This window comes from Dioscorea cayenensis, chromosome 17 (assembly GCF_009730915.1).
Source record: "Dioscorea cayenensis subsp. rotundata cultivar TDr96_F1 chromosome 17, TDr96_F1_v2_PseudoChromosome.rev07_lg8_w22 25.fasta, whole genome shotgun sequence".
Taxonomy (NCBI): Eukaryota; Viridiplantae; Streptophyta; class Magnoliopsida; order Dioscoreales; family Dioscoreaceae; genus Dioscorea; species Dioscorea cayenensis.
Genome location: NC_052487.1, coordinates 21,161,219 through 21,185,970, shown reverse-complemented (window position 1 = coordinate 21,185,970; position 24,752 = coordinate 21,161,219). Strand labels below are relative to the sequence as shown.

At 36.1% G+C, this 24,752-nt stretch overlaps 4 protein-coding genes across 7 annotated transcripts; all 4 read left to right on the top strand.

Annotated features, from left to right (window-relative positions):
* Positions 1-6,054: 6,054 nt before the first annotated feature.
* LOC120280207 (crocetin glucosyltransferase, chloroplastic-like) lies at positions 6,055-8,675 on the top strand. 2 transcript variants are annotated; one of them, XR_005542271.1, is made up of 2 exons: positions 6,055-7,793; positions 8,222-8,675. XR_005542271.1 is itself a non-coding variant. In XM_039286981.1 (1 exon), the coding sequence occupies exon 1, from the start codon at positions 6,369-6,371 to the stop codon at positions 7,620-7,622; it is 1,254 nt and encodes a 417-aa protein (XP_039142915.1). In that variant the 5' UTR covers positions 6,055-6,368; the 3' UTR covers positions 7,623-8,097. The 2 variants fall into 2 exon arrangements, 1 of the variants encoding a protein (XP_039142915.1); XM_039286981.1 differs by lacking the exon at positions 8,222-8,675 and having other exon boundaries at positions 6,055-8,097.
* Positions 8,676-12,497: 3,822 nt separating this feature from the next.
* Positions 12,498-14,190, top strand: LOC120280277 (UDP-glycosyltransferase 75C1-like). Its single transcript, XM_039287055.1, is given in 2 exon segments — positions 12,498-13,708; positions 13,710-14,190. Coding segments are annotated over 2 exon segments (1,458 nt in total). The 5' UTR covers positions 12,498-12,589; the 3' UTR covers positions 14,049-14,190.
* A 3,711-nt stretch (positions 14,191-17,901) lies between these two features.
* Positions 17,902-19,911, top strand: LOC120279932 (cyanidin 3-O-rutinoside 5-O-glucosyltransferase-like). The gene has a single exon (XM_039286609.1). It carries the CDS (start codon positions 18,004-18,006, stop codon positions 19,393-19,395), a length of 1,392 nt encoding a protein of 463 aa, XP_039142543.1. The 5' UTR covers positions 17,902-18,003; the 3' UTR covers positions 19,396-19,911.
* Positions 19,912-20,800: 889 nt separating this feature from the next.
* LOC120280288 lies at positions 20,801-24,308 on the top strand. Of its 3 annotated transcripts, none has more exons than XR_005542291.1 (3): positions 20,801-21,758; positions 21,837-22,531; positions 23,985-24,308. XR_005542291.1 is itself a non-coding variant. In XM_039287063.1 (2 exons), the coding sequence occupies exons 1-2, from the start codon at positions 20,991-20,993 to the stop codon at positions 24,039-24,041; spliced, it is 825 nt and encodes a 274-aa protein (XP_039142997.1). In that variant the 5' UTR covers positions 20,812-20,990; the 3' UTR covers positions 24,042-24,281. The 3 variants fall into 3 exon arrangements, 1 of the variants encoding a protein (XP_039142997.1); XR_005542292.1 differs by having other exon boundaries at positions 20,806-21,758; positions 21,814-22,531; XM_039287063.1 differs by lacking the exon at positions 21,837-22,531 and having other exon boundaries at positions 20,812-21,758; positions 23,985-24,281.
* The last annotated feature ends 444 nt before the right edge of the window (positions 24,309-24,752 follow it).

The following is a 24,752-nucleotide window of genomic DNA, read 5'->3' as shown; positions in this document are numbered from 1 at the left end:
AATTTTATACAGACGGGTTTATAACATGAACATCATAATGGTAAGAAAAATTAATAAGTAATTTTTATATAAAAAATTAAGTAACTTTAGTGTTGGTTTCGGTTGCTCCACCGGATATTCGATTCATTTATCCTTTTTTTTGTTTCATTATTATGTTTTAATTTAAAAAAAAAATGGTTGATAAACCGTGTATATTAAGCAAATGAAAGCACAAGGTTACACAAATTAACGAGATATTAAAAAAAACATATAATGACAAAGCTAACATTGCGGAAATATAGCATGAATTAATTAAGTTATTGACCAGGAGATAATGAAACAGTAATGAGCAGATGATATAAGTATTAAGTCAAAAAAAAATTTAAAATATAAAAAAATTAAAATTTAAGAAATATCTAATGAATGGCAAATATAATTTCAAAATTTTTAATCATAATGAAGTTAAAAATTAAAAGAATTTTATATGATCCCAAAAACTTCAATAAAAATCAACATCAACAAATGAATGAGACATATTTAGTGACATTTTATACTTAGTGTGTCATGCCCCGAACCCAGCCCGACGGCGGACAAATGGCAGCGCATCCACAGGGTAGAAATCCCGCAGGGACTCAAAGCAAAAAAAAATAAATAAATAAATAAAATAAATCTAACAAAGCCATTGATTACAAATAACAAAATATGATAACATTTGAGTACAACTTCAAGGACTACAACAAGAGAATTTACAACTCAACTACACTGAGAAAAGATACTTGACCACCCGCTAATTTACAACCCGGATCTTGCTCGTGATCTGAAAAGTAGAAAACAACTATTTATAAGCTTGATAGCCCAATAAGTACCCACTAAAAAATATCGTGATCATAAAAGTCTCTAAATTTCAAAACTCAAACAAGTGTAATAAAATACAAGTTTATCATAATAAAATTTAGAAGTTAAGTTTTTTAATAAAACATAAATGATCAAAAAGTCAACTATATCTGTTCCACAAATAACTATTGACAAAACAAAATATCAGTGGTAATAAGTTTACCCTCGATGACCCGAGCCAGAATTATCAGAAACGTTATTCTTCACCGACAGAAGGTGAAAAACTATATAGTTTCTATTTCACAGATACATGTCAACACGGTCAATGTTTAACCCCTAATGACAAGGTTATTGCAAAGTTATTTGAGGACTACAAGTTGCTATGTCAAAATACGTAATGTCCAAACACTTATCATAACAGAATACAGAAATTTGATGATCCAGTTTTCAGATAAAAATAATTCCAATTCATTTCCAAATCCCAATACTTACATATGAATTGTAAATTATAAAAAATAAGTAACTCAAAATATAAATCAAAATAACAAGTATTATTTTAAAAAGTTTCAGAAATTTAGGAAACTAGAATTTTCAAGTATATACATATAATAGGATTTATATGTGAGATACTTACCTAATGAACGGCCAGATTTTGAATTCTTTCACCAATTGAGTATTTCTCAAAAAGTTCTAATTTGGGAATAACCCATCAAAATTACAAGTAAACAAATTCTAAAATTCGCACGAATGCAAAAACATATTCAAACACTAACAAAACTACCAATTCTAACCCAAAATTCTCCTACGAACCTTAAGATTGACATCAGCTTAGATTTGCAAATTCTAACCCAAATAAAAAATTTCAATCTTCTGAGAAAACTAGGCATCTACATTTATAACATATCCAAATCTCACAATGATTTGAGATCTACAGAATTTAAGCCACCACTTTTAAAAATCATAAATATGTAAACCAATAATTTTAGCATGCCGGTTCTAATAAAAATATCTCATGACATATAACTTCAAATAAGATTAAACTTTATGAGCATCTAATTAACTCAAAATTGAACAACTTTACTATTAAACATGAGTCCTGATTCAATATCTAAGATCTTCAAATTCTCTGATCAAAATTCATGCTTCCTGCAGAAATGCTGTTGAGCACCACTATAGAAATATGATCATATCTCACAAATTACATGGCTCAAAATTATGAAATTTTGCAGGGTCAAAGATAAAATCATCCTCTACAATTTTTTATATAAATCTAAATCTAAATCAGAACTTACAACCATGAAATTAATCAAAAACTGATCAAGGGAAGCACAAAAATCCTGTCTGCCACCTGCATCTAAAACTTATAATTTATAGGATACTATATAAAAATTCTGAAATTTTGCAGGTACTTTCCAATGTCGATCTTTACAAGTTTCTTATTCTACTATCCTTCAAATTCGGCCTCTATGACCTCTAAAATCGAAGAGGAGTTTCTTCTATGCTAACAGAAATTTCTGAATCTTATCCTCAAATTAAATCAAATCAACATCGCCTCACCAAACCGCAACTCTAACTAGTATCATGTCACAAGAATCATAAGAAAGAGCATCAAAAAAATAAATCAGAACCTTATCTCAACAATAACAATGAAACAAAACCCTGACGACGAGACCCTTCTCTCGTCCTCGCCGCCGACACCACCGCAAATAGGGAGAGAAAGAGATGAGGCAAGATCTCTCTCCTTTATCCCTAAACGGCGATCTAAAACTAAAGGAGATGAAGAGATGGCTATGATTAACTCTCCCTTTGAATGTGGATCCAAATCTTCTCCTACATTAGCCCCTTGAGCCTTGGAGATTCGTCTCCTTTCTCCCCTGGCTTCGCCTCCAAAAAAAGAGTATATATATATATATATATAAGGAATGCCCTAAAATCCTCATCAAGATCTATTTATATTCGGTTACTTACGGGCTGCTTATGAGCGTAATGACGTGGCCGTAAGAAACTAGAGATGATAGGTAGCGAGCCTTATAGGAACACTTATGGGCGTAAGTCTCATCCGTAAGGTCCTCTGTCTGTGCTATGGCCGTAAGCTTTACTGTGATGCACCTTTTGCTACTGCTCTTACGAGCATAACCTTTGGTCGTAAGCTCCTATAGATGGTCTTTACGGGCATTAAGTCTTGCCCGTAAGATCCTCTGATTTGGATCTGAATCCCTCCTTATGGGTATAAAAATGCTCGTAAAGCCCTCTGGAAAGTACTTACGGTTGTAATCTAGGCCATTAGCTGCCCATAAGCCATTCAGTTTGCTTTGTCCTTGTTCAATCGATGCCGAAAGAGTTCCGATTTCTTCGTTTAAGGTTTGGAATACTTTTTTTTTTATTCCCTTATCTTTAAATGCTGCTCAAAGTTTGAGAATGAAAAAGATACTAGATTTAATATCGAATTCTAAAATATACTCCTAATACAAGCTAAATGAGTATATGAAATAATATAAAATAGATAACTGTTGTACACATATTAGGTTTGTCATTCTCACTCGATATCCGTGCCTCAAAATGATTTATGAGCATTAGGTTTATTCAGTAAGATGTAAACTTCTAACACTCATATCTCATGCTGCTATTAGAACATCTTTTGTGTTTCTATTGCATATACAGAAATCTTTTCTTTTTATTTAGTTTGGGATCTGGCCATTTATTCTTGTATACTCAATGTCCTTAGCTCTTTTGAGTGAAAACATTATTTATATAAATATATATAGAGGGTTTGGTGAGTGTTGGCTTCGAGAAAGCTTTATACTTTTGACTTTTCATTGCTAATGTTTTATAGTTTTAATGCTGTGGAGGACCTAGTGACCATAATTCCATCTTATTCTTTAGATACTACTGCACCTTAGTATTTTGAGCTCTGATTAGTTCTCTTATATTAGTCTTTTGATGTGATTTCTTTTGATTGTCATTTGATTGCATGCGTTGAAAATATGGCCTTACATCACTAATTTTAATGGCAGCTTGCAAATAGATTTAATCGTTTGGAATGCTTAATTAATTAAAAAGGACAAACTAAAATTGAATGAAAATCATTGTGTTAATTGATTTTTTTGGAAAAGGGAGACTAAAGAGGAACACCTAAAAGTGAGTTTCACAGTACCTTCTTCGTTTTGAAAGAATAAAAGGAGCAACAATATTTGGCTGTGCAAAAACACAATAACAATTACAAAGTTATCACACAAAACGCATGGTAATTTTAAAATAAAAATTTTATTCAAAAATAGAATAAAAACCACATGAACGTTATCTGTTCCCAATGCAAGACTCCACCATGCACTAATTAATAATGTGTACAACAACCACATATGTTCACAGGCATATCATGCTAAACATGAACAACTATAACAAAAAAGAAACACAAAACAATAGTGACAAATTAAAGCTGAGATTTTAGCAGTAAAAAACGACCTTTTTGACCTCATAACCAATCTCGATTGTTTAGAAAATACCTTTAATATCTTATAAAAGCTAACCAAAAAATTAAATAAGCTAAATCAAACAATGGATGCTTTTCTGGTCATCGAGTTAGATCAAACTTGTCAGAGCAGAATATAATCCAAAACACATTTTGTTCAAAGGCCTTTAGTAAAAAAAAAACTACTCGTTAAAATATGATCTCCTCATAAAATTCTCAATCATGCCCACTAAAAATCGGCCAAATAAAACTAGAAATGATTCTCTGATTGCTAAGTTAATCAGGCTGATTAAAGAATAGAATCTCTCAAAAACTCACCATTTTTTTTCCTCAAAGTGGCTTCTAAAAACGGTAACACGACCTAGGAAAATTGTTGACAAAAATTATTACAACCCTAATTAGTTAATAAAATATGCCTCAAAAAATTTGGGTTTTCTCCACATACGAATAGAATCATGCTCAACAGATTGGTGGATTTGTATGTATATTCTTTGCGAATGTTAAATGTGCAAAAATGATTAAACAAACGATCTTTTATCCTCTATATTATTTTATATAAAAACCTATTTCAATAATATTTACTATCTTACACTAGGAGAGTGGTATTTCATTTCTCTTACAATTGGAAGGTTTAGGGTTAGACTTTTCTTCCAACACAAGGGTTTGTCGGCTTGTCCACATTTTTTTTAAAAAAAAATATTTCAATAATTAGAATATAAGATTGAATTTGAGATTAATAAGTGTTATATGAAAATTTAAAATTAATAAATAAAATTTCTATTTTTGTTTAGAAGATGAATTAAATTGTGATTTTTTATGTTGTTTTTTAAAACTAAACAAACAAAATGGAAAAAAAAATATATATGAGAATGATAATATGAAAATATGGGACTCCATATATAAAAAATAATTGAGTTTTTAAAACTTAGAGTTTGAGACAGAATATTTATAATATTGTTCATGATAAAATAATCTCTAGGTATTAGAAGACAAGCCCAATATATGAGTTAATCATTAGCTGGGCTCCCGAACAAACTCCAAGTCCAAATTCAGTTTGAGCTCACCGTCAAACTTGTGCAAGCACGAGCTTAGTTCTTTAAAAAAATTTATAAAACCTTAATTTAAAATTTTTGTTTGGTTAAGGATAGCAAACTGTTTTTAGCCACATAGGATGAAGACCCCCAGCCAGCGATTGAAATGACGAAGTCCATCAAGAAATAACAAACGTCAGCTCAATAGAACAAAGGCCGGCTCAGTTGAAGAGGCATTTTACAACTATTTTTTAAAACTTAATTATTTCAATAAAACTTTTCCATAGTTAAAATTTAAAATTATATTTATAAAAATAAATAATATTTATCGTTTACAAAATAAATTTTAAGTCTAAAAATATTTAATTTTATTAGCATTAATTACATTAAATTTTGCTCCAACAAAAAGTTTCTGTCCAATATATTATGTTTGGAAAAGGTTTGCAATGAAATAGTTTCATAAAAATATAGTTTCTTTAAAACATAAATAAATAATTATTATTTTAATAAAGAATTAAAAAATTTAGTGAGTATTTTAAAATACCGTGTGATCACCTACAAGTGAACCATTTTTATTTTATTTTTATAATTTTTAATGAATTAAGATATATCAAGAAACGTTCTAATCCACACTGAGTTTTTTCACATTGAATATTTATAGATATCCAATTTTAAAAAATATGAATAAATTATATTTATTAAAAAAATAAGAAAAAAAAGTAGAATACAACAAAGCACAACTCCAAAGGAGCCTGGAAAAGAAAGAGAGTACAAGAGAAACAAAATAAAGGCCCATAAAGTGAAGAGAACTGAACCACCAAAATGGTCCCAAAATAGAAACTAAACAACAAAAATCCTACTGTTTAAATTTTTTTATATAAGTAAACTGAGATATTGATTTTGTGGCTAAAATGGGCTCGCTTATCCATTTCGGGCCTTAAAAAGTAAAAACACCAAATGACAACCGCAACAAGATACCAGAAACCGCATTCCACAAAACTGTAGATATTTAACATGCGTCATCGCCAACGTCACTCTTCAATCTTAGTCACTCAATGTTTGTCAGTATATATCTACCACCCCGTATGGACCGAATCATTCATTCATCTTCAATCTCAAGCTCATCAACAATGGCTGCCAACCCCCAAACCCACTTCTTATTCATCACGTACCCCATGCAAAGCCATATCAACCCAGCCCTCCACCTTGCCAAGCACTTCGCAACCACCACCGGTGCCACCGTCACCTTCTCCACCACCATCTTCGCCCACCGCCGCATGTTCTCCTCCACCACCAACTCCGACAAAGGCTTCAATGATGGCCTCATCACCTACCTCCCCTTCTCCGATGGCTTAGATGGAGAGGATTACAAACTTACCACCATGGATTCGAAGGAGTACTTCTCACTCTTCAGAACAAATAGTAAACGCAACGTTTCTATCCTCTTGAACGATCTCGCTACCAGTGGCCGGCCGGTGAAGTGCATAGTCTATACCCTCTTGTTAGACTGGGTGGTGGACATCGCCGGTGAGCATGGCATCCCTTCAGTCCTCTATTGGATACAAGCTGCCACTGTGTTTGGCACCTACTATCACTTCTTTCATGGCTTTGAGTGTCTAATCAAAGCTCACGCTGATGATCCTTCGTTCCCCGTCTGTTTTCCGGGATTGCCACCGCTCCAAATCAGAGACTTGCCATCGTTTCTCACTGACACAGAAGCCGATGGCATCTACGCCACCATTCTAGACTCGTTCAGAGAGTTGTTTAAGATTTTAGATGGGAAACAAGAGAAGAAGATGAAGAAGCCCAAGGTGTTGATAAACACCTTCCAAGAATGGGAAACTGTTGCCTTAGCTTCATTCAGCAATGAGGTTGAAGCCATACCTGTTGGACACTTGCCGAAAGAGTACACCAACTCAGTTGCTGGATATCTTTTCAGGGAGGATGAGAAGAAGTACATGGAATGGTTGGACACAAAAGAGGAGGGATCAGTGGTGTATATATCATTCGGAAGTGTCTCAATGATGAAGAAGGAGCAGATGGAGGAGATTGTGAAAGCATTGAAGGAGAGCAAGAGGCCATATCTATGGGTTGTGAGGAAGGATAACAGAGAGGAAGAACTACTGGAGATTGAAGAAGGAGAGGATGGGATGGTGGTGGAGTGGTGCTCACAAGTGAAAGTGTTGGCGCACAGGGCGGTTGGTTGCTTTGTGACACACTGTGGGTGGAACTCAACGTTGGAGAGCTTGGTGTGTGGCGTACCACACTGGACGGATCAAGCCATGAATGCGAAGTTGGTTGAGACTTGAGAGTTTTTGGGGTTGTGGAGTGAGGAGTGAGGAGTGAGGTTGATGGTGTTATTAAAGGAGAAGAGCTTGTGAGGTGTTTGGAGATGGTCATGGGTGAAGGAGGGAAAAGTGAGGACATTAGAAGAAGGGCTAAGATGCTGAAAGATAAGGCTTTAGAGGCTGTGGGTGAAGGTGGATCATCTCATCTTAATCTCATGGCTCTCGTTGGAATGTTTACTGGATAGTTCCTATTGTGCATTTTATGATAAGTAATGTGGGACGTGTTTGGATTGTGAATCTCTGATCAATGCATTTGCCATTTGATGGCATAGTGCATTGCGGTTAGAATTTAGTTTAGTTTATGTGTCAGGTTGCAAATAAATTTGAGTGTTTGGAATGCTTAATTAACTAAAACAAAAGGGCAAACTAAGATAAGTCTTTAAATTGATTTGTAGATTTGCGCGTTCCAATTGAAAATCGTAGTGTTTAAAATCAATCTTGTTTTATGCTTTAATTATATTATTTTAAGTTATATATATAATTAAATCGTAGTGGATTGCAAATTAATTTTTTTTTCTTTTCAATAAATATATATAAAATCAATCTTGTTTTTGTTGAAGATATGATTCAAGTTCGTACTAAAGTAGATGGAATGAATGAAGCCAGACATGGTGAGGCAAGTGTGAAGATGGTAGAGACGCAAAGAGGCGGAGAAGGGCTGGCGGCGGCCATGCTACTGTTCACGTGCAAGCATGAAAAATAATGGAGTACAAGGATGGAGAGCATGGTTCTGTTCACCAGCTCTGTACTGAATTAGAATAAAGTATGGATGTCAACTGAGAAGTTGGTCAAGTCAGTTTGATATATTAGTTTGGTGCTAGTTATGTTAGTTGGGTTTTGAGACAGAAATGAATTTAATACTAGTCATATCTCTCTTTGTCTGTAACCAGCCAATGCTGAACCTTTAAAATCAAAAGGGTGACCAATGGTGTATGGTGTGTGTGCCAGCCAATAGCTGTATTCCTTATGTCGGGTTGTCTGTAATACTTTTTGATTTAAATAGTAGTGAAGAGTGAAGACCTTGAAGTCAGTGAAGCACTACCTTGGTCCACTTTCTTTTCTCGGGTCTTTGACTTAGTATACTAAAAACACAAGTTCTTTATGGCATTATAACAAACACCTGTGTTTGAACTGGGCATTTCATCAAACACCTTGGTTTTTTCTTGTTTCTTCCTTGCATAATCATCAACAGTTTTATTTTTTATATTATTTTAAGTAATGTATATATATATATATTGTTTATATATATTCTTAATTTGTCTGGTTTTGAAGATTCTTAATTTTTTGTTTGTTATGTAATTTTCATAATATATAGATGATGCATGCTCAACTTGAGAGATGGTCCAAATGTTCAAGAAAGGATTGTGATATCTTGTTCATATCCTTTCCAATATACACAATCATTTTTTTTTTGGAATAAAATGGATAAACACGATAATCAAACTACTTTACGAGATAATTTTTTCATATATATATATATATATATGTAGTATTTTTTAGCTAGTAATTTATTTTCTATGCTGTAAGAATTCACACACAAAAACAAAAAAAATATCCTGATGAAGAAAAATGATTAAATAAACAAGTCTTATAAATAAAATAAAATATGCATACAATGTTTTTAGAAAGGAGAATAGGGATGGCAACGGGTCGGGTCGGGTGTGGGTATTATCATACCCTGCATCTGCACTCGATACCCCACTCAAGTATACCCGAACCCGAACTCGAACCCGACGGGTTTTAAAAACCCAAATTCACACCAAAGACCCGACGGGTAATCGGGATACCATGGGTATACCCGCCTCCCCTCAATATTAAAAAAAATTAATAAAAAATATATTATTTTTATAAAAAAATAACTTAAAAGTAATTATAATTTTTTATAAAATAAAATAAAATAAAATTATTATAAAATTACAAGACCAAACAAAGAGGAAAAATAAAAAATTCTAAATTGTTAAGTTGTAGAACATATTAGTATATATATATGTGTATATATATATTATATAAATATTTTAGTAATTTTAATTTCGGGCTGGGTACGGGTTCGGGTACGGGTCGGGTATTAGAATTCCCATACCCGCACCCGCACCCGTTTCATACAAGTCGGGTTTTACCCGAACCCGACCCGAAACCAGGTCAAATCGGGTTTTACCCATTAAACTCAGGTCGGGTCAGGTCAAGTTGGGTCGGGTATGGGTATTATTGCCATCTCTAAAGGAGAATATCATAAAATCAAAACTTTTTTAATTTTATAAAATATATAGCTCAAAATCATTTTTACCTTTTTTATATTCATTTATTATGAATAAAAAGATGTCAATTTTTTAAATAGGGTGTTTGTCGTATATTTATAAATAATAATAATAATAATAATAATAATAATAATAATATGTCAAGTATCAACTCCATATTGATTTTTATTAAAAGCAGTACTACACTGACTAAGAACCAATACGCTCAATATCAGAATCAATAAATCATTAATTTATTTTTTTTGTGTCCATTGTTTATTTTTCTTCAGTGATCTAATTAAAAGCAGTCCTTGGTTTTATAGAAGTGGATAAACCACAAATTTATTGAAATAGAAAAACAGTAAGTACAAACAAGATATATGGCTTTCTCTTTACAATGATTGTACCTTCTCGGGATAACTCTAAGACAAATCACTCAACATCTCACTTTACCAGTGAGGCTTTTTTACACAACTATAATAAATGATCTATCACTACTCTTTTGAACTTAATCCTAGACTACTCTAACGATCAGGATGATGTTAACATCTGGGCACCGGAAAAAAATAGAACCTTCTCGGTTAGATCATTTAACAAGTTTCTAATAGATAGAGGTGTGCATAGCCCGTTATACTCTCAATTTTGGAAAATTTGATTTTCAAGCAAAATCTCATTATTCTGTTGGCTAGTGTGAGATACTAAAATTCTAACTCTCACAAACCTATTCAAGAAAACTTGTACCTTCCAAAATACCATAGATACATGTGTTATCTACCACAAAGTTTCTAAAACAATGGTAACTCTTTTTTAACTGCAAATACTCGGAGCGGATTTGGTCCTTCTTTAAACAATCTTAGAACTACACTCATTTCCACCAACCATTTCGAAGATCTCGACCTCCTGGCTACTGTTGTTAAATTCTCTACAACGGACCCTTTGGGACCTCAGAGCCAAAGCCTCATCTGGAATATATAGCTAGAACAAAATAATTGTATCTTCCAATTACATGCCTTACGTTTTTATTCTGTTATTATTAAAATTGCTACTATGCTTTGTTTTTCCACAACTACAGACCCTTAGCAGCAATCTTTAAATGAAGCATATTAGAGGATTAAGCACTCCATAAATTTCATGAAAGCAAGAGTTTCAGATCATATCGGTGATACAGATCATGACTTAGCTTTAGAGTAGTTTACTCCCCCAGATAGCTTGGGTAGGCCTGTGTTGCCAACAGTGGTCTTCGCCAGCCCAGTTGCCCTTTTCTCTTTTGCTTTTGTTGTTTTTGCTCTTTTATCCTATGCTTTAAGAGTGCCTCACCTTTGGTGAGAGGCTCTTGATTGTTGTTTGTTTGTAGTGTATTCTCCTCTCTGTGACTGTTTGTTTACCTTTCTCTTTTCAATGAAAGTGTAGTTTATTCAATTTTATGAATAAAAAAACGTTGGATATAAAACCATTCTTTAATTATTTCTGCTTTGTTTTAATGAAATGGGCAACTACAACCAGAACCACGATCAACTTCATTTGAATGAGAACATTAAAATTAAGCAAAAGACGATTAATATATATATTTGAATATCATACGTAAAATTGCACATAAGCATTAAGGAAAACTGAGGCTTACATTGTCTTGGTATAAAATTTTATGTAATATATTATTATTCTTTTATATAGTTGTCTTCATAAGATATTAAAGTAATAAATTAATCAAACCGAAATAACACCTAATTTTTTGAGAGAAAAGCCAGTGAATTTAATTCAGTTTAAATATTAAAGATTGAACTCATGACTAATAATTAGTAAGAGTGAAAAAAAAAACATCTGATTTTTTAAATTAAAAAAAAAACCAAATTTTTTTTTATCCAACAGCATTGACTCCACTACGAAAAGTATTGACTTGTTGGATGTTTATGCCTAAAATGAGAAACATGCTGGATACAATAGCGATCAAAGAGACTCTGACTATATGAGCAGATTTGTAACTCAATCTCCATACTTGTTGATTAAGGACCCACCGTTGGATGCTCATTGCTTGTTGTGCACATACTCTTTTTTGTTAAACATAAATAGCAGATTTTTTTTTTGTTTAATAATAAAATTATTTATTTAATTTGAGTTGTTGTTAATTACAAAAACCTGTCCGAAGAATACAATTACAAGAGAATTTGAAAGAATTTTAATAAGAAAATCCTTGGGTTTTACATCATATCTTAGAATAAGCCGATATATTTATCATTGTCTTAGAGACCCGAAGTATTGCCGAGCTATTGTATTGGGAGATTGTCTGGAGCTTATGTCTCTATTCCAAGATATTAAGATTCATTTTGTTAGAAGATCGGCCAATCAGTGCGCTCATACCTTAGCGAGAGTGACTTTTTCTAGCTCAGATCTTCAGGAGTGGATTTATTCTCCTCCTGCCTTTCTTTTAGATTGTCTACTTCTTGATTTGCATTGAATAAATGGTTCATCTAAAAATTGCCGAGCTACGCGCCATTTCATAACTTAACAATGAACTTTTAAGACAAACATTTTAATAAATAAATAAATAGATAAAGAAATAAAACTTAACATATAAGTCATCGAAACCAAGAAGCAAAGCACCAAATTCCATACAAAGGGTTAACCTCCATGCGTCACCCATGACGTCACTCTTACGTCCATCTTCTTCTGTACATAATCTAACCTCAATGTCCACCAATGCAAACCATGCATTCATCTTCAATCTCAAGATCACCATCAATGGCGGACAACCATCAACCCCACTTCCTCTTCATCACATACCCCGTACAAAGCCATATAAACCCATCTCTCCATCTCGCCAAGCACCTGGCAACCACCACCGGCGCCGCCGTCACTTTCTCCACCAGCATCTCCGCTCACCGCCGAATGTTCTCCTCTACTCCCAACTCCGACAAAGACTTCAACGATGGTCTCATCACTTACCTCCCTTTCTCCGATGGCCTCGAGAGTCACATTCGTGGCACCATGGATGCCAAGGAGTACCTCTCAGTCTTCAGAACAAATAGTAAACGCAACGTTTCTATCCTCGTTAACGAACTCTTCGCCGGTGGCCGGCCAGTTACGTGCATGGTTCACACCTTCTTGTTAAACTGGGTGGCTGACATCGCCGGCGAGTATGGAATCCCTTCAGTTCTATTTTGGATACAAGCCGCAACCGTGTTCGCCACGTATTACCACTTCTTTCATGGCTTTGAAAGTCTCATCAAAGCTCACTCCGATGAACCTTCATTTAGTGTTTGCTTGCCAGGTTTGCAGCAGCTCCAAATCAGAGACTTGCCATCGTTTCTCATGGCCACCGACTCCGATAGCCACTACGCCACCATTCTCGATTCTTTTAGAGAGCTGTTTGAGATATTGGATAGAGAACAAGAGAGGGTAAAGCCTAGAGTGTTGATAAACACCTTCCAGGAATGGGAAACTGATGCTTTAGCTTCAGTCAGTACTGAGATTGAAACCATACCTGTTGGACACTTGCCAAAAGAGTACACCAACTCCGGCGCCGGATATCTTTTCAAGGAAGACGAGAAGAAGTATATGGAGTGGCTGGACACGAAGGAGGAGGAATCAGTGGTGTATATATCATTCGGCAGTCTGTCAGTGATGAAGAAGGAGCAGATAGAGGAGATAGTGCAAGGGTTGAAGGAGAGCAAGAGACCATATCTATGGGTTGTGAGAAAGGATAACAGAGAGAAAGAACTAATAGAGATTGAAGAAGAAGAAGGAGAGGATGTCAATGGGATGATGGTGGAGTGGTGTTCACAAGTGAGAGTGTTGGCGCACAAGGCTGTTGGATGTTTTTGTGACACACTGTGGATGGAACTCAACTTTGGAGAGCTTGGCGTGCGGCGTGCCAATGGTGTGCGTGCCACAGTGGTCGGATCAAGGGACGAATGCGAAGTTGGTGGAGAGTTTGTGGGGGTGTGGAGTGAGGAGTGAGGTTGATGCTGGTGGTGTTGTTAAAGGAGAAGAGCTTGTGAAGTGTTTCGAGTTGATCATGGGGAATGGAGAGAAGGGTGTTGAGATTAGGACAAAGGCTAAGATGTGGAAAGACAAGGCTATGGATGCTGGGATTGAAGGTGGATCGTCTGATCTTAATCTTAAGGCCTTTGTTGATAAGAGCTGTGGAAGAGTTTAGTTTTATCTGGTAAGATTTTTGCTGGTTTGTTTTTATTTTTATTTGGTAAATTTCTTAATTTGGAAATAAAAATAACACCAAAAAATAAAGTCCATGGTGTAACTTTGTAATGGGATAAATGGTGATTAGTTTCAGCCGAACTATTAGACACATTACTAAACTGAGTGTTAACCAAGTTTTGTTGAAAGCTCCATTGCAATTATTAAGGTTTACTTGACCTCTATTTGTTGTCATCCTTTCACACTTGATACTTTTCTAAACATAAACATCATAATGATAATGAAAAATTAATAAGTAAATTTTATTTTAAAAAAATTAAGTAGCTTTAGTGTTGGTTTTGGTTGCTCCACCGGACCAGATTATTCGATTAATTTATCTTTTTTGTAATTCGTTATTATGTTTTAATTTAAAAAAAAGGTTGGTAAAACGTGTATATTAAGCAAATAAAAGTACAAGGTTACACTAATTAACGATATATATATATATAATGACAAAACTAAGCTCCACTAGTTGTGGAAATACAGTATGAATTAATCAAAATACTTAAGTTAGTGAACAGGAGATAGTGAAACAGTCATGAGCAGATGATATACGTATTAAGTTAAAATTATTCTTAAAATATAAATAATTTAAAATTTAAAAAATATCAAATGAATGATAATATAATTTTAAAATTTTTAATCATAATGAAGTTAAAAATTAAAAGAATTTTATATGCTAAAAAGATCCCAAAAAACTTGAAAAAAAATCAACATCAACAAATAAATAGACATATTTAATGACGTTTTACACTAAAAGAGTTTAGATAAAACTGAGCGTCATAGTACTATTTTTATGAGATTGGGCATTGCTGATTGAATCTGTTCGTACTCGACTCACTCCATGGAAAGCAATTTACCTCTCTTTGGGGGGTCGCTTAACTCTTATCAACTCTGTGTTATCTTCCATCCCAGTTTATTGGATGTCAGTTTTCAAACTTCCTACCTGGGTCATACATGATATTGACAAAATCAGGAGAGACTTTCTTTGGAAAGGTCCGGACCTGGGATCTAAGGGGATAAGATTAATTGCTTGGAACAGAATTTGTCGACCCAGAAGCATGGGTGACTGGGGCATCCTTAATCTTCAGAAATTCAATAAAGCCTTACTTGGCAAATGGTGGTGGAAATTCATTACTGCACTAGAATCATGCTGGTCCATGATCATTAAAGCCAATTATCTATACAGTGACTCCCCAACCTTTCTTTTCTCACAACCGCCCAGAAATAAATCGTTCTTTTGGGCGGGAATTAATACCATACTTCATTCATTCCGTTCTCGCCTAACCAAATCAATTGGCAATGGTGAAAAAACTCTATTCTGGTTTGATAGATGGTTAGAGGGCGGTCACCCTAGAAACTCTTATGAATCTCTCTTTCGGACTGTCCCTTACCCTTGGATTACCTTAAAACAATTTATTCTTTTTTTGTCAACTCCCTGTGGTAATCTCTTTAGATCGACCCACTACAAAATGATCTTACCAGACTTTCTAAATTCTTTTACCGGATTGTTCCAATGATCATGATGATTCTTACTCCCCGGTCATTAGAAAAGAATGGAACTTTCACAGTCAAATCTTTTTACAATCTTCTTATTGATGGAGGACTTCGCAATCAACTTTATTCCAATTTCTGGAAAACTAAGTCTCCTAGCAAAATCACCTTATTCTGTTGGCTTACCTGGGATAACAAAATTCTAACTCTTGAGAACCTATTCAAAAAAGGGTGCAACCCTTCTGCCACTGACACATGTACCCTTTGCCATAATAACACTGAATTAGTGGACCACCTTTTCTTAAACTGTACCTACGCTGAGCGAATTTGGTCATTCTTCAAATGTTTATTCGATACCGAAATTCTACCCTCCTCAGTATATAACATTTGGACCAATTGGATTCCCTCTATTAATTCTCCCCTCAGAAATATCTGGGACCTCTGTTCCCGAGCCATCTTATGGAATATCTGGCTAGAACGCAATAACCGTATTTTTAACCAAAAATGTTCACAAACTTCTGTTACAATTTATAATACGGCTAATATGATTCTTTTTTGGATTACTGCAGATTCTGACTCCCACACTTTGATTGGCTCGGAGGGTTCTCAGAAGATCAAGCGCTCCTTAAACTTCCTCAGTTCCAGATCCTCTGTCTGCACCGGTGATCTGGCGCCCGATCAGATTCAGGAGTATTCCGTTACCTCCTCCTCTGAGCTGGCCTGTATCTCCATATGGTTGACTTCGCCGGTTTCAGATTGCTCCTCTTTTATCTTTCTTTTTGCTTTCCTTGTTCTCTGTTATTCTCATCTCTGGTGAGGATAACAGACTTCTGCTTTGCTCCAGTGTTTGTTGTACTTTCATTTGTACCTTGTTGCTTCCAGTTTGCTTCTTTTTAATAAATTTGTGGCTTATCCACTTTATTCAAAAAAAAAAGTCATATGAAAATCTAGAAAACTTTAAATATATATATATATATTTATTTATTTACTAACTCTAGTGAAATCCATGTGTTTGTATATACCTCTGATCTCTCATTCCAACTTCTTATTGAGTATTCTCACGGTAAAGAAGTCATCGACCCACATTGATATACAGTGTAAATAGTTAAATATTAGTATTTTAATTCATTAATTCCGAACAAGAATAAAAGATCCCCTTGTTATCAGACGCGGAACGGCTTTTGATGCTTTTATGAAGACCTTGCTTTGTCTTTGGAAATAATATGTTTTTTAATAACAGTAGATCGAGCTGATTATTATTATTATTATTATTTTTTAATTTTTTTGAGAATGACGATAAGCACCGGAACCCAGGGACAAACACGTGGGGAAGCCGCGCTCACCACCAAACCGTGCCCTCATCTTGCGCGAGATGGGAATCAAACTCAGGGAGCCACGTTCGACATTCTATGCGAACACCCTACGTAAGGGACCCGATGCCAATAGACCAAATGATAGTTGGCATCGAGCTGATTATTCGATATTCTTTAACGCCAACCAATTTGAATTTTTTTTTTCTTAAAATAAATTATAACAAGGAATAATGAGAAGAGAAAAAAAATAAAAAGTTAAATTAAATACAAGGATAACAAAACTAGATATTGCCATAAGATTTATAACCAGGTAAAATTAATTCATTACAAAAAATATTAATATAGAAAATTTAAATCTACTTAGACACAGAGATGAAAATAATAGATCACATGTTATGGGTATATGTTTGCTGTTCAAACCCCATATTATCGAGTGAGAACACAAAGTTGAACAATCTTGTTAAATTTTCAGCATGTGCGTATCCTATAATTATCATATTTATTAAAAAAAAAATAAAAAAAAAAACATTAAATGGTGTGAAATTCTCTTATTCTTTATTAAATTACATTGATTTATGCCGCTGAGAATTTCTCAATTTATTGGTATCTGACTCTTTTTATTTTTAGTTTTTATTTTTTTAATTAAAGTGGATAAGCACTCTTTTTTTACTTAGAGTGCTCATTTCAATTAAAATTTTTTTAATATCAAATATCAAGCAAAAACAAAAACATATATTTATTAAACTTACTTTATATCTTTTACTTTACACATCCTGATTTTTTCTCCTAAATAGTGCACATTTTTTTATTTTTCCTTGTCTTGCCGTTCATTTGATCTTTAAAAATGAAAAAAAAAATTCTTACCTTTATTCTGTCGTTTTGTTTATAGGTGAAGTAGTTTTTTTATAGCCATTTACTGTTTAAATAATAGTGGTTTATTCACCTTCTAATAATAATAATAATAAATAAATAAATAATCCATTGATCCATGACCATAGTAGTATCAAACAAAAAACAGGCTGTTTCCTCAAAAATGCTATAGTCGATACCGACTCATTCCTACAAAAATCACCTCAAGTTCATCATCAACACAGTACTGACTGACCATCAATGGCGGACAAACAACACCACCACTTCTTGTTCATCACCTCCTCCCACCAAGGCCATATAAGCCCCACCCTCCACCTCGCCAGACACCTCGCAACCTCCACCGGCGCCGCTGTCACTTTCTCCACCACCGTCTTCGCCCACCGCCGCATGTTCTCCTCCAACCAAGACTTGATCAGCGATGGTCTCATCACCTTCATCCCTTACTCCGATGGCTACGACGACGGGTTCAAAAGTGAACCCTCTATTTTCACCGACAAATTCCACTCTTACGTGAGAACAAACAGCAAACGCAGCGTCTCCGAGATCGTCGGAAACCACGCCGGAAGAGGCCAGCCAGTGACGTGCATAATCTATACCATCGTGTTAAACTGGGCAGTAGAAGTCGCCCGCGAGCATGGCATCCTTTCAGTCCTTTACTGGATACAAACGAGCAGCGTGTTTGCAACCTACTACCACTTCTTTCATGGCTTTGAGAGTCTCATCAAAACGCATATCGACGACCTTTCGTTCACCGTCTCCTTTCCTGGGTTGCAGCCACTTCAAATCAGAGACTTGCCGTCGTTTGTGAGAGTTACCAACTATGATAGCGCGGATGGCTCGATTCTCTGTTTGTTTAGAGAGATGTTTGAGATCTTGGATGAAGAGAAAGAGAGGATGAAGGCTATGGTGTTGATGAACACTTTTCAGGAATGGGAAACTGATGCTTTAGCTTCATTCAATGTTGAGATTGAAGCCATACCTGTTGGACTTTTACCAAAAGAGACCAATTCCGGTGCTGGTTATCTTTTCAAGGAGGATGAGAAGAAGTATATGGAGTGGTTGGACACGAAGGAGGATGGATCAGTAGTGTATATATCATTTGGAACTATGGTAGAGATGAAGAAGGAGCAGATAAAGGAGATGGTTAAAGGGTTGAAGGAGAGCAAGAGACCATATTTATGGGTTGTGAGAAAGGATAACAGAGAGGAAGAACTACTTGAGATTGAAGGAGGAGGAGATGGGATGGTGGTGGAGTGGTGCTCACAAGTGAGAGTGTTGGCTCACAAGGCAGTTGGATGTATTGTGACACACTGTGGATGGAACTCAACATTGGAGAGCTTGGCGTGCGGAGTGCCAATGGTGTGCGTGCCGCAGTGGTCAGATCAAGGGATTAATGCGAAGCTGGTGGAGAGTTTGTGGGGATGTGGAGTGAGGAGTGAGGTTGATGGTGATGGTGTTGTTAAAGGAGAAGAGCTTGTGAGGTGTTTGGAGTTGGTGATGGGGGATGGAGAGAAGGGTGTTGAGATTAGAAGAAAGGCTAAGATGTGGAAAGATGAGGCTTTGGTAGCTGGGAGTGAAGGTGGATCCTCTTATCTTAATTTCAGGGCTTTTGTTCGGAAGATTTCTGATTGAATAATTTTGTCCTTTTTCTTTGTATGTGATAGAAGAATTTGGAGAGCTATTTGAGTTGTCTTCTTGGGTTCAGCTTGAGACATGACTCAGATATGGATGATTATATAATAAAGAATTATAACATCTTGTAGTGTGTATGTGTTGAGGATATGATTGAAGATAGGCCGCAGCCAAGAGGCATGGAGGTGCAAGGGTAGCGATCGTCACAAGAATGGTGAAGGATTGGCTGCAAGGGGTTTGCAGGCAATGGAGTGGTGAGAATGGAAGTAGGAACCTTACAAGTATGGTACTGTATCTGACTGGAGTGGTGAAGTATGGTGCTGTTGAGAAGCTGGGTTAGATCGTTCATGGGTGTTGTAATTAAGGTGGTGGTGTTTTGTGAAAGAAAATATTATTATATTGTTATAATCTCTTGTATTTTGTACTAGACCGATGCTGGAGCAGGATAGGGGTTGGTTGGGACCAATGGGGTGTATGTTTGTGTTAATGTTTTTAAAAGTGGATAGTTAACCGGTCTCATATTTGGTCACGGGTCGGACGACCCATTTTGGTCGGATGACGTCATAAAGTGGATAGTGAACCGGTCTTTATTCCCTAAACTTTTTATTTTTTTAATCTATTAATGGATGATGATCACTACATAAGTTAAACCACTAATTAAATTACTAATTATGTGAGAATGAGATAAGACATGAAAAAAAAATTCAAAACAAAGCTAGAACTAAATATGCTTAATTTAATTCTCATTTTTTATCATCATTACCATTAAATAAAAGTATAAAATAAACTAAGTCCTGTATGATCTCTACCTCTTAAAAGCAATTCTGAGTTTCTTCTGTTATTTTTTCATACGTCTAAACTCCAAAGTTCAAGAATCCAAAACAATATTTTTCGACAGATCAGACTCGAAAAGAGTATTATGAAATCGAGAAAAAGAACCGATTCAAATGCGCTAAAGTCCCTTTTTACAAAAAAAAACAAACAAAATAAAAACAAAAACAAAACAAAACAAAACAAAAAAAAAATTGAAAATCGGGTTTCATCCGGTTTTGATCCGACCGGCCGGTTCGCCGGGTTTGACCAGTTCAAAATTTGGTCAACAATTATTCTAAAATCGGACTAAGTTATGGGATGATTCCCGATTTTTTCAGTCTGACCGGCCGGTCAGTTTTTAAAAAAACATTCGACTCTGCGTATTAGCCCATGGATGTGGTGCTTTTTTTTTTTCTCTCTGTCTGTATTACTTTTGCTATAAATTAATAGTAAGTGGGAAGATCTGATTGGCTGGTCAAGCTTTTTTTCCAAAAGTCTTCTATTTTTGAGTTTAGTTGACCATAGATACTCAGCTATAGAAAACCAAAAGGCATTTCATCAACCACATAGTTTTTTCACTGAACATTTCACTCAACAACATGTGTGCTAAGGGCCATATAGTGAGGCTAACGTTGCGAATGGAGATCGATGTTGGCATTTTCTTCGGTGAGAAACCTACATCTATCATAAAATAATTGAACAAAAGGGTGCAAGAAATAACACAATAAGAAAGACTCCTGCCTTCCTCACTCACTGGTCTAAACCTCCAAACGAAAAACGAAATGAACTTCCTCTATAGGTCACTCCCCCTCCTCTGTCGCTCCATCTCCTCGAAGATCCCTTCTTCTCCCAGACCCCATTTTCCTCCTTCTCCTCCTCTCTTCTCGAGGTCCATCTCCAACCCTAACCCCACCGCTGGACTTATCCCCAATCCATCCTTGTCATGGCGCCGGTTCTGCAACCTCGATCGACTCCAGCCCCAGCAATGGCACCATAACCGCCGCACCATCCTCCAACCCCTCGCCGTTCTTCTTGGTGTCATCGTTGGCGGCGGAGGCATCATCTATTACCGCTATTTTGAGACCGTCCCTTTCAGTAACAACTCCCGCTTGGTCATCGTCTCTCCTTTGGCTGAGCGAGATATCAGCGAGATCGAGTTTCAGAAGCTGAAGAACGGCCTCGAGGGCAGGATCCTCCCCGGCAACCATCCCGACACCATCCGCGTCCGCCGCATCTCCGAGAACATCATCGAAGCCATTCAACCATGTCTCAACCATGACAAGCGGCAGTGGGGCAATCTCAGTTACGCTTTTGAGATCCATGACAAGTGGCAGTGGGGAGATCTCTGGTACGCTTGTGAGATCCAAGCTCTTGAGCAGTCCCCGGAGACCACGAAGAAGGCGGCGGAGGCTGAGAGTTGGGAGGTGCTTGTGGTGAGCGATAAAACTTTCTATGCCTTTTGCCTTCCGTGTCGCAAGATTGTGGTTTCCACCAGAGTTCTTGATCATCTCAGGACGGATGCCGAGATCGCCACTTTGCTTGGGCATGAGGTATCCTCTTCCTTGCTATTGATTGAAGTTGAGATGATTCTTTGAGTTTATCTAGGGATTTTTATTTGTTTCTTGGAGGTTGCCCATGTTGTTGTTCGCCATGGTGCGGAGATTGCTACAAAAGGCTTGTGGATGGATATTCATTTCAGGCTAGGGGTGTTAATGGGGCGGGGAATCCCCGATCCCCGTGGGGACCCGACCCGACGGGGATGGGAATTCCCTAATCCCCTATCTCCGCAGGGACCTGACTCGACGGGGATGGGAATTCCCCGAATCCCTCCCCCATGGGGGCGGGGACGGGGGCCAATCCGTCCCCGTTTCCTAAATGGGAATGGGGACGGGGAATGCTCTCCCCGCCCCGTGGGGATCCCAACCCGATTGAAATATATATATATATATATATTCTGTATGTATGTATACTTTTTTCAACATTAAAAAATTCAATGGCCTAGGTAATAATATAAAAAACTCTAATTTTAATTTAATTGTGCTAATCATATAAACTATTTATTTTAAATTAATAACAATTAAAATTAGATATAAAAGCCCTTTGTTAAGTACTAGAGAATCCCCGTGGGGATCTCCACGGGGAGGAAATCCCCGCGGGGATGGAGATGGGGAAGAGAATTCCCCCATCGGAGAATCGGGGATGGGGAATCCCCGTCCCCGCCCCGCCCCGCCCGTTACCACCCCTATTTCAGGCCACGTTTCTGTTGTCTTGGTCCTGAAAAAATAGTGGATGCTTTACTGCGGAAAGAGGACCTCTGCACAAGGTATTTCACTTTAATTTCTCTGTAATTTTACCCTTATCCAGCCTATTTAACTTGGTCATTTCATTGTGGCTTATAATTGCTTTTTGTTTTGATCCTGCCATGGTACTCTGTGTTTCTAGTTCATAGTGTCTTTGGAGGATATGTAACAATGACTATTCTATTTAATTGTTTAATCAACTAGATTACATTTTCTTAATTTGTTGCATGCGGATGAAATTGAACCCTACATTCCAATTTTATTTTTATTCATACCTTACATGAACAAATTTAAAGTTAATTTCTTGTGTAATTTGGATAGTCTTTAGTAATTAAGTTGGTGATAGCTCTCCTTGGATCATGATAAATCAATCCAAAGTGATACACTGAGGGAAACGATCAAACTCCATAGTAACAAGAGATGTAGAATGTCTTGAATTAACATATACATGACTTTTCTTTATTGAATTTGAGGAAAAAAGGTTGACATGATGTTCTTTTGAGCAAAATAATTGACATTTCATATTTCTGGCACACCATGGGTTATGGACATGACATGCTGAGAACAATGATGCTTGTAAAATATACCCCCAATCTGGCACTTGAAGGACAGTGTTGTGCGAGACAAGGAAATGTTGGAAATTCTGCTAGGGACTGATGGAATTGGCCTTTAGCAACGTTGTTCTGGCCTAGAAAAGGCATTCTGTTGGGAGTGATTGAGCAAAGTGCCCATAGTAGGTTTCTTACAAGGACATTATAGTATCAAATATTGTCAGGAAGACGCTGGTTTAGTTTGTAGTTCAATGGACTATAAAAGGCATTCGTGTATCTTTTGCTAATTTGTAACCGTATAGGACAAAATCTTTGGAATAAAATCAACTAATATTTCTTCTTTCATACATTATCCCATTCTGAGATTCTTGTACGATTACCAATAAATACATAAGAGTAACATGGATTATCATGTTGAAATATCTTCATTTGTTTAATTTCAAGAAGGTTCATTCTACTTTATTCATTTCTCCCTTTTGCATACCAACCCAATTATTATGCTTCCTACATCCACATTGAAAGAAAATTCTAACTGCGTAGGAAATGAGCATTCAAAATGACTTGGAATGGCCAGAAGTAATTCGGAAAGAGTTGTAAGTGGTCACGTTAACATCATGCTCATGGCATTAATTTTGTGTGGTCTTGTACTACTTTCTCCACTTTGATCTACATAGTCACAATTGTACTCCATTATATATCCTGTTTAAGCTAGAAGAGAAGTTAATTGACTACTATGAGTAAATAGTGAACCATTATGTCAGCATCAGAAGCATTTCTCTTCAGTCTTCCTCCACCAATGATGCAAATCAGGTTAGGGTTGGGCTGAGTTCCTCCACAGTTACAAGACTGTTTCCCTTGTTTTTATGTTGCAACTTACTCGGCCTCTTTTAGGTTTTTACAATTGATTTGTTTGTTTGTTTGTCAGAATGGAAATGGAGGCAGATCATATTGGCCTCTTGTTGATGGCCTATGCGGGATATGACCCAAGTGTCGCACCAAGGGTTTATGAAAAACTTACAGGGATCAAGTGGAAGACTTTATGGCACTATTCCTCAACTCGCCCTGCAAGCTTGGAAAGAACAGAACAGATGGAAGCAGCACTGTCTGTGTACAGGGGTGTGTTTGCCAGTACTGTTTGTTTCTGATTTCCTTATTAATTGGGCATGTAAATCGACTTTTCTTTAGTATCTTCATGTTTTTATGGAGTAAGATTTTTAAGTTATATCACTTAATCTATTTTCAGAAGAAATACCTAGCATCCAATTTTGTTAAATTTGAAATTTTAACTTTTACATATGGCTTGTCAATTAGGTGGTGGGGACTGGGGTGATTCCTTACGTTACCTATTTACTTATATAGCTGAATCGCATCTAAGGGGAGAGTGGCCGAGTGGTCAAACGCGATAGATGTCCCCTTATCCTAGCTAATATATAATATATAATAGATACGGATGAGCTAGGGAGAAAATAATTGCTTGGACCAGTGGGAGGGATCTATTTGCTCCCAACATTGGCCCCCATGTCTTCCACACATGAATAGGTAACCCAGGGAATATGATTGACACATGAATACTACAAACGTCGTGGGATTTCCTTCGCACTCCCAGAACCAGCTTAAAAAAAAATATTTATCAATGGACATTTTTTACATAGAGCACTATACAATATATAAATTACAAAAACTTTATTCTTTA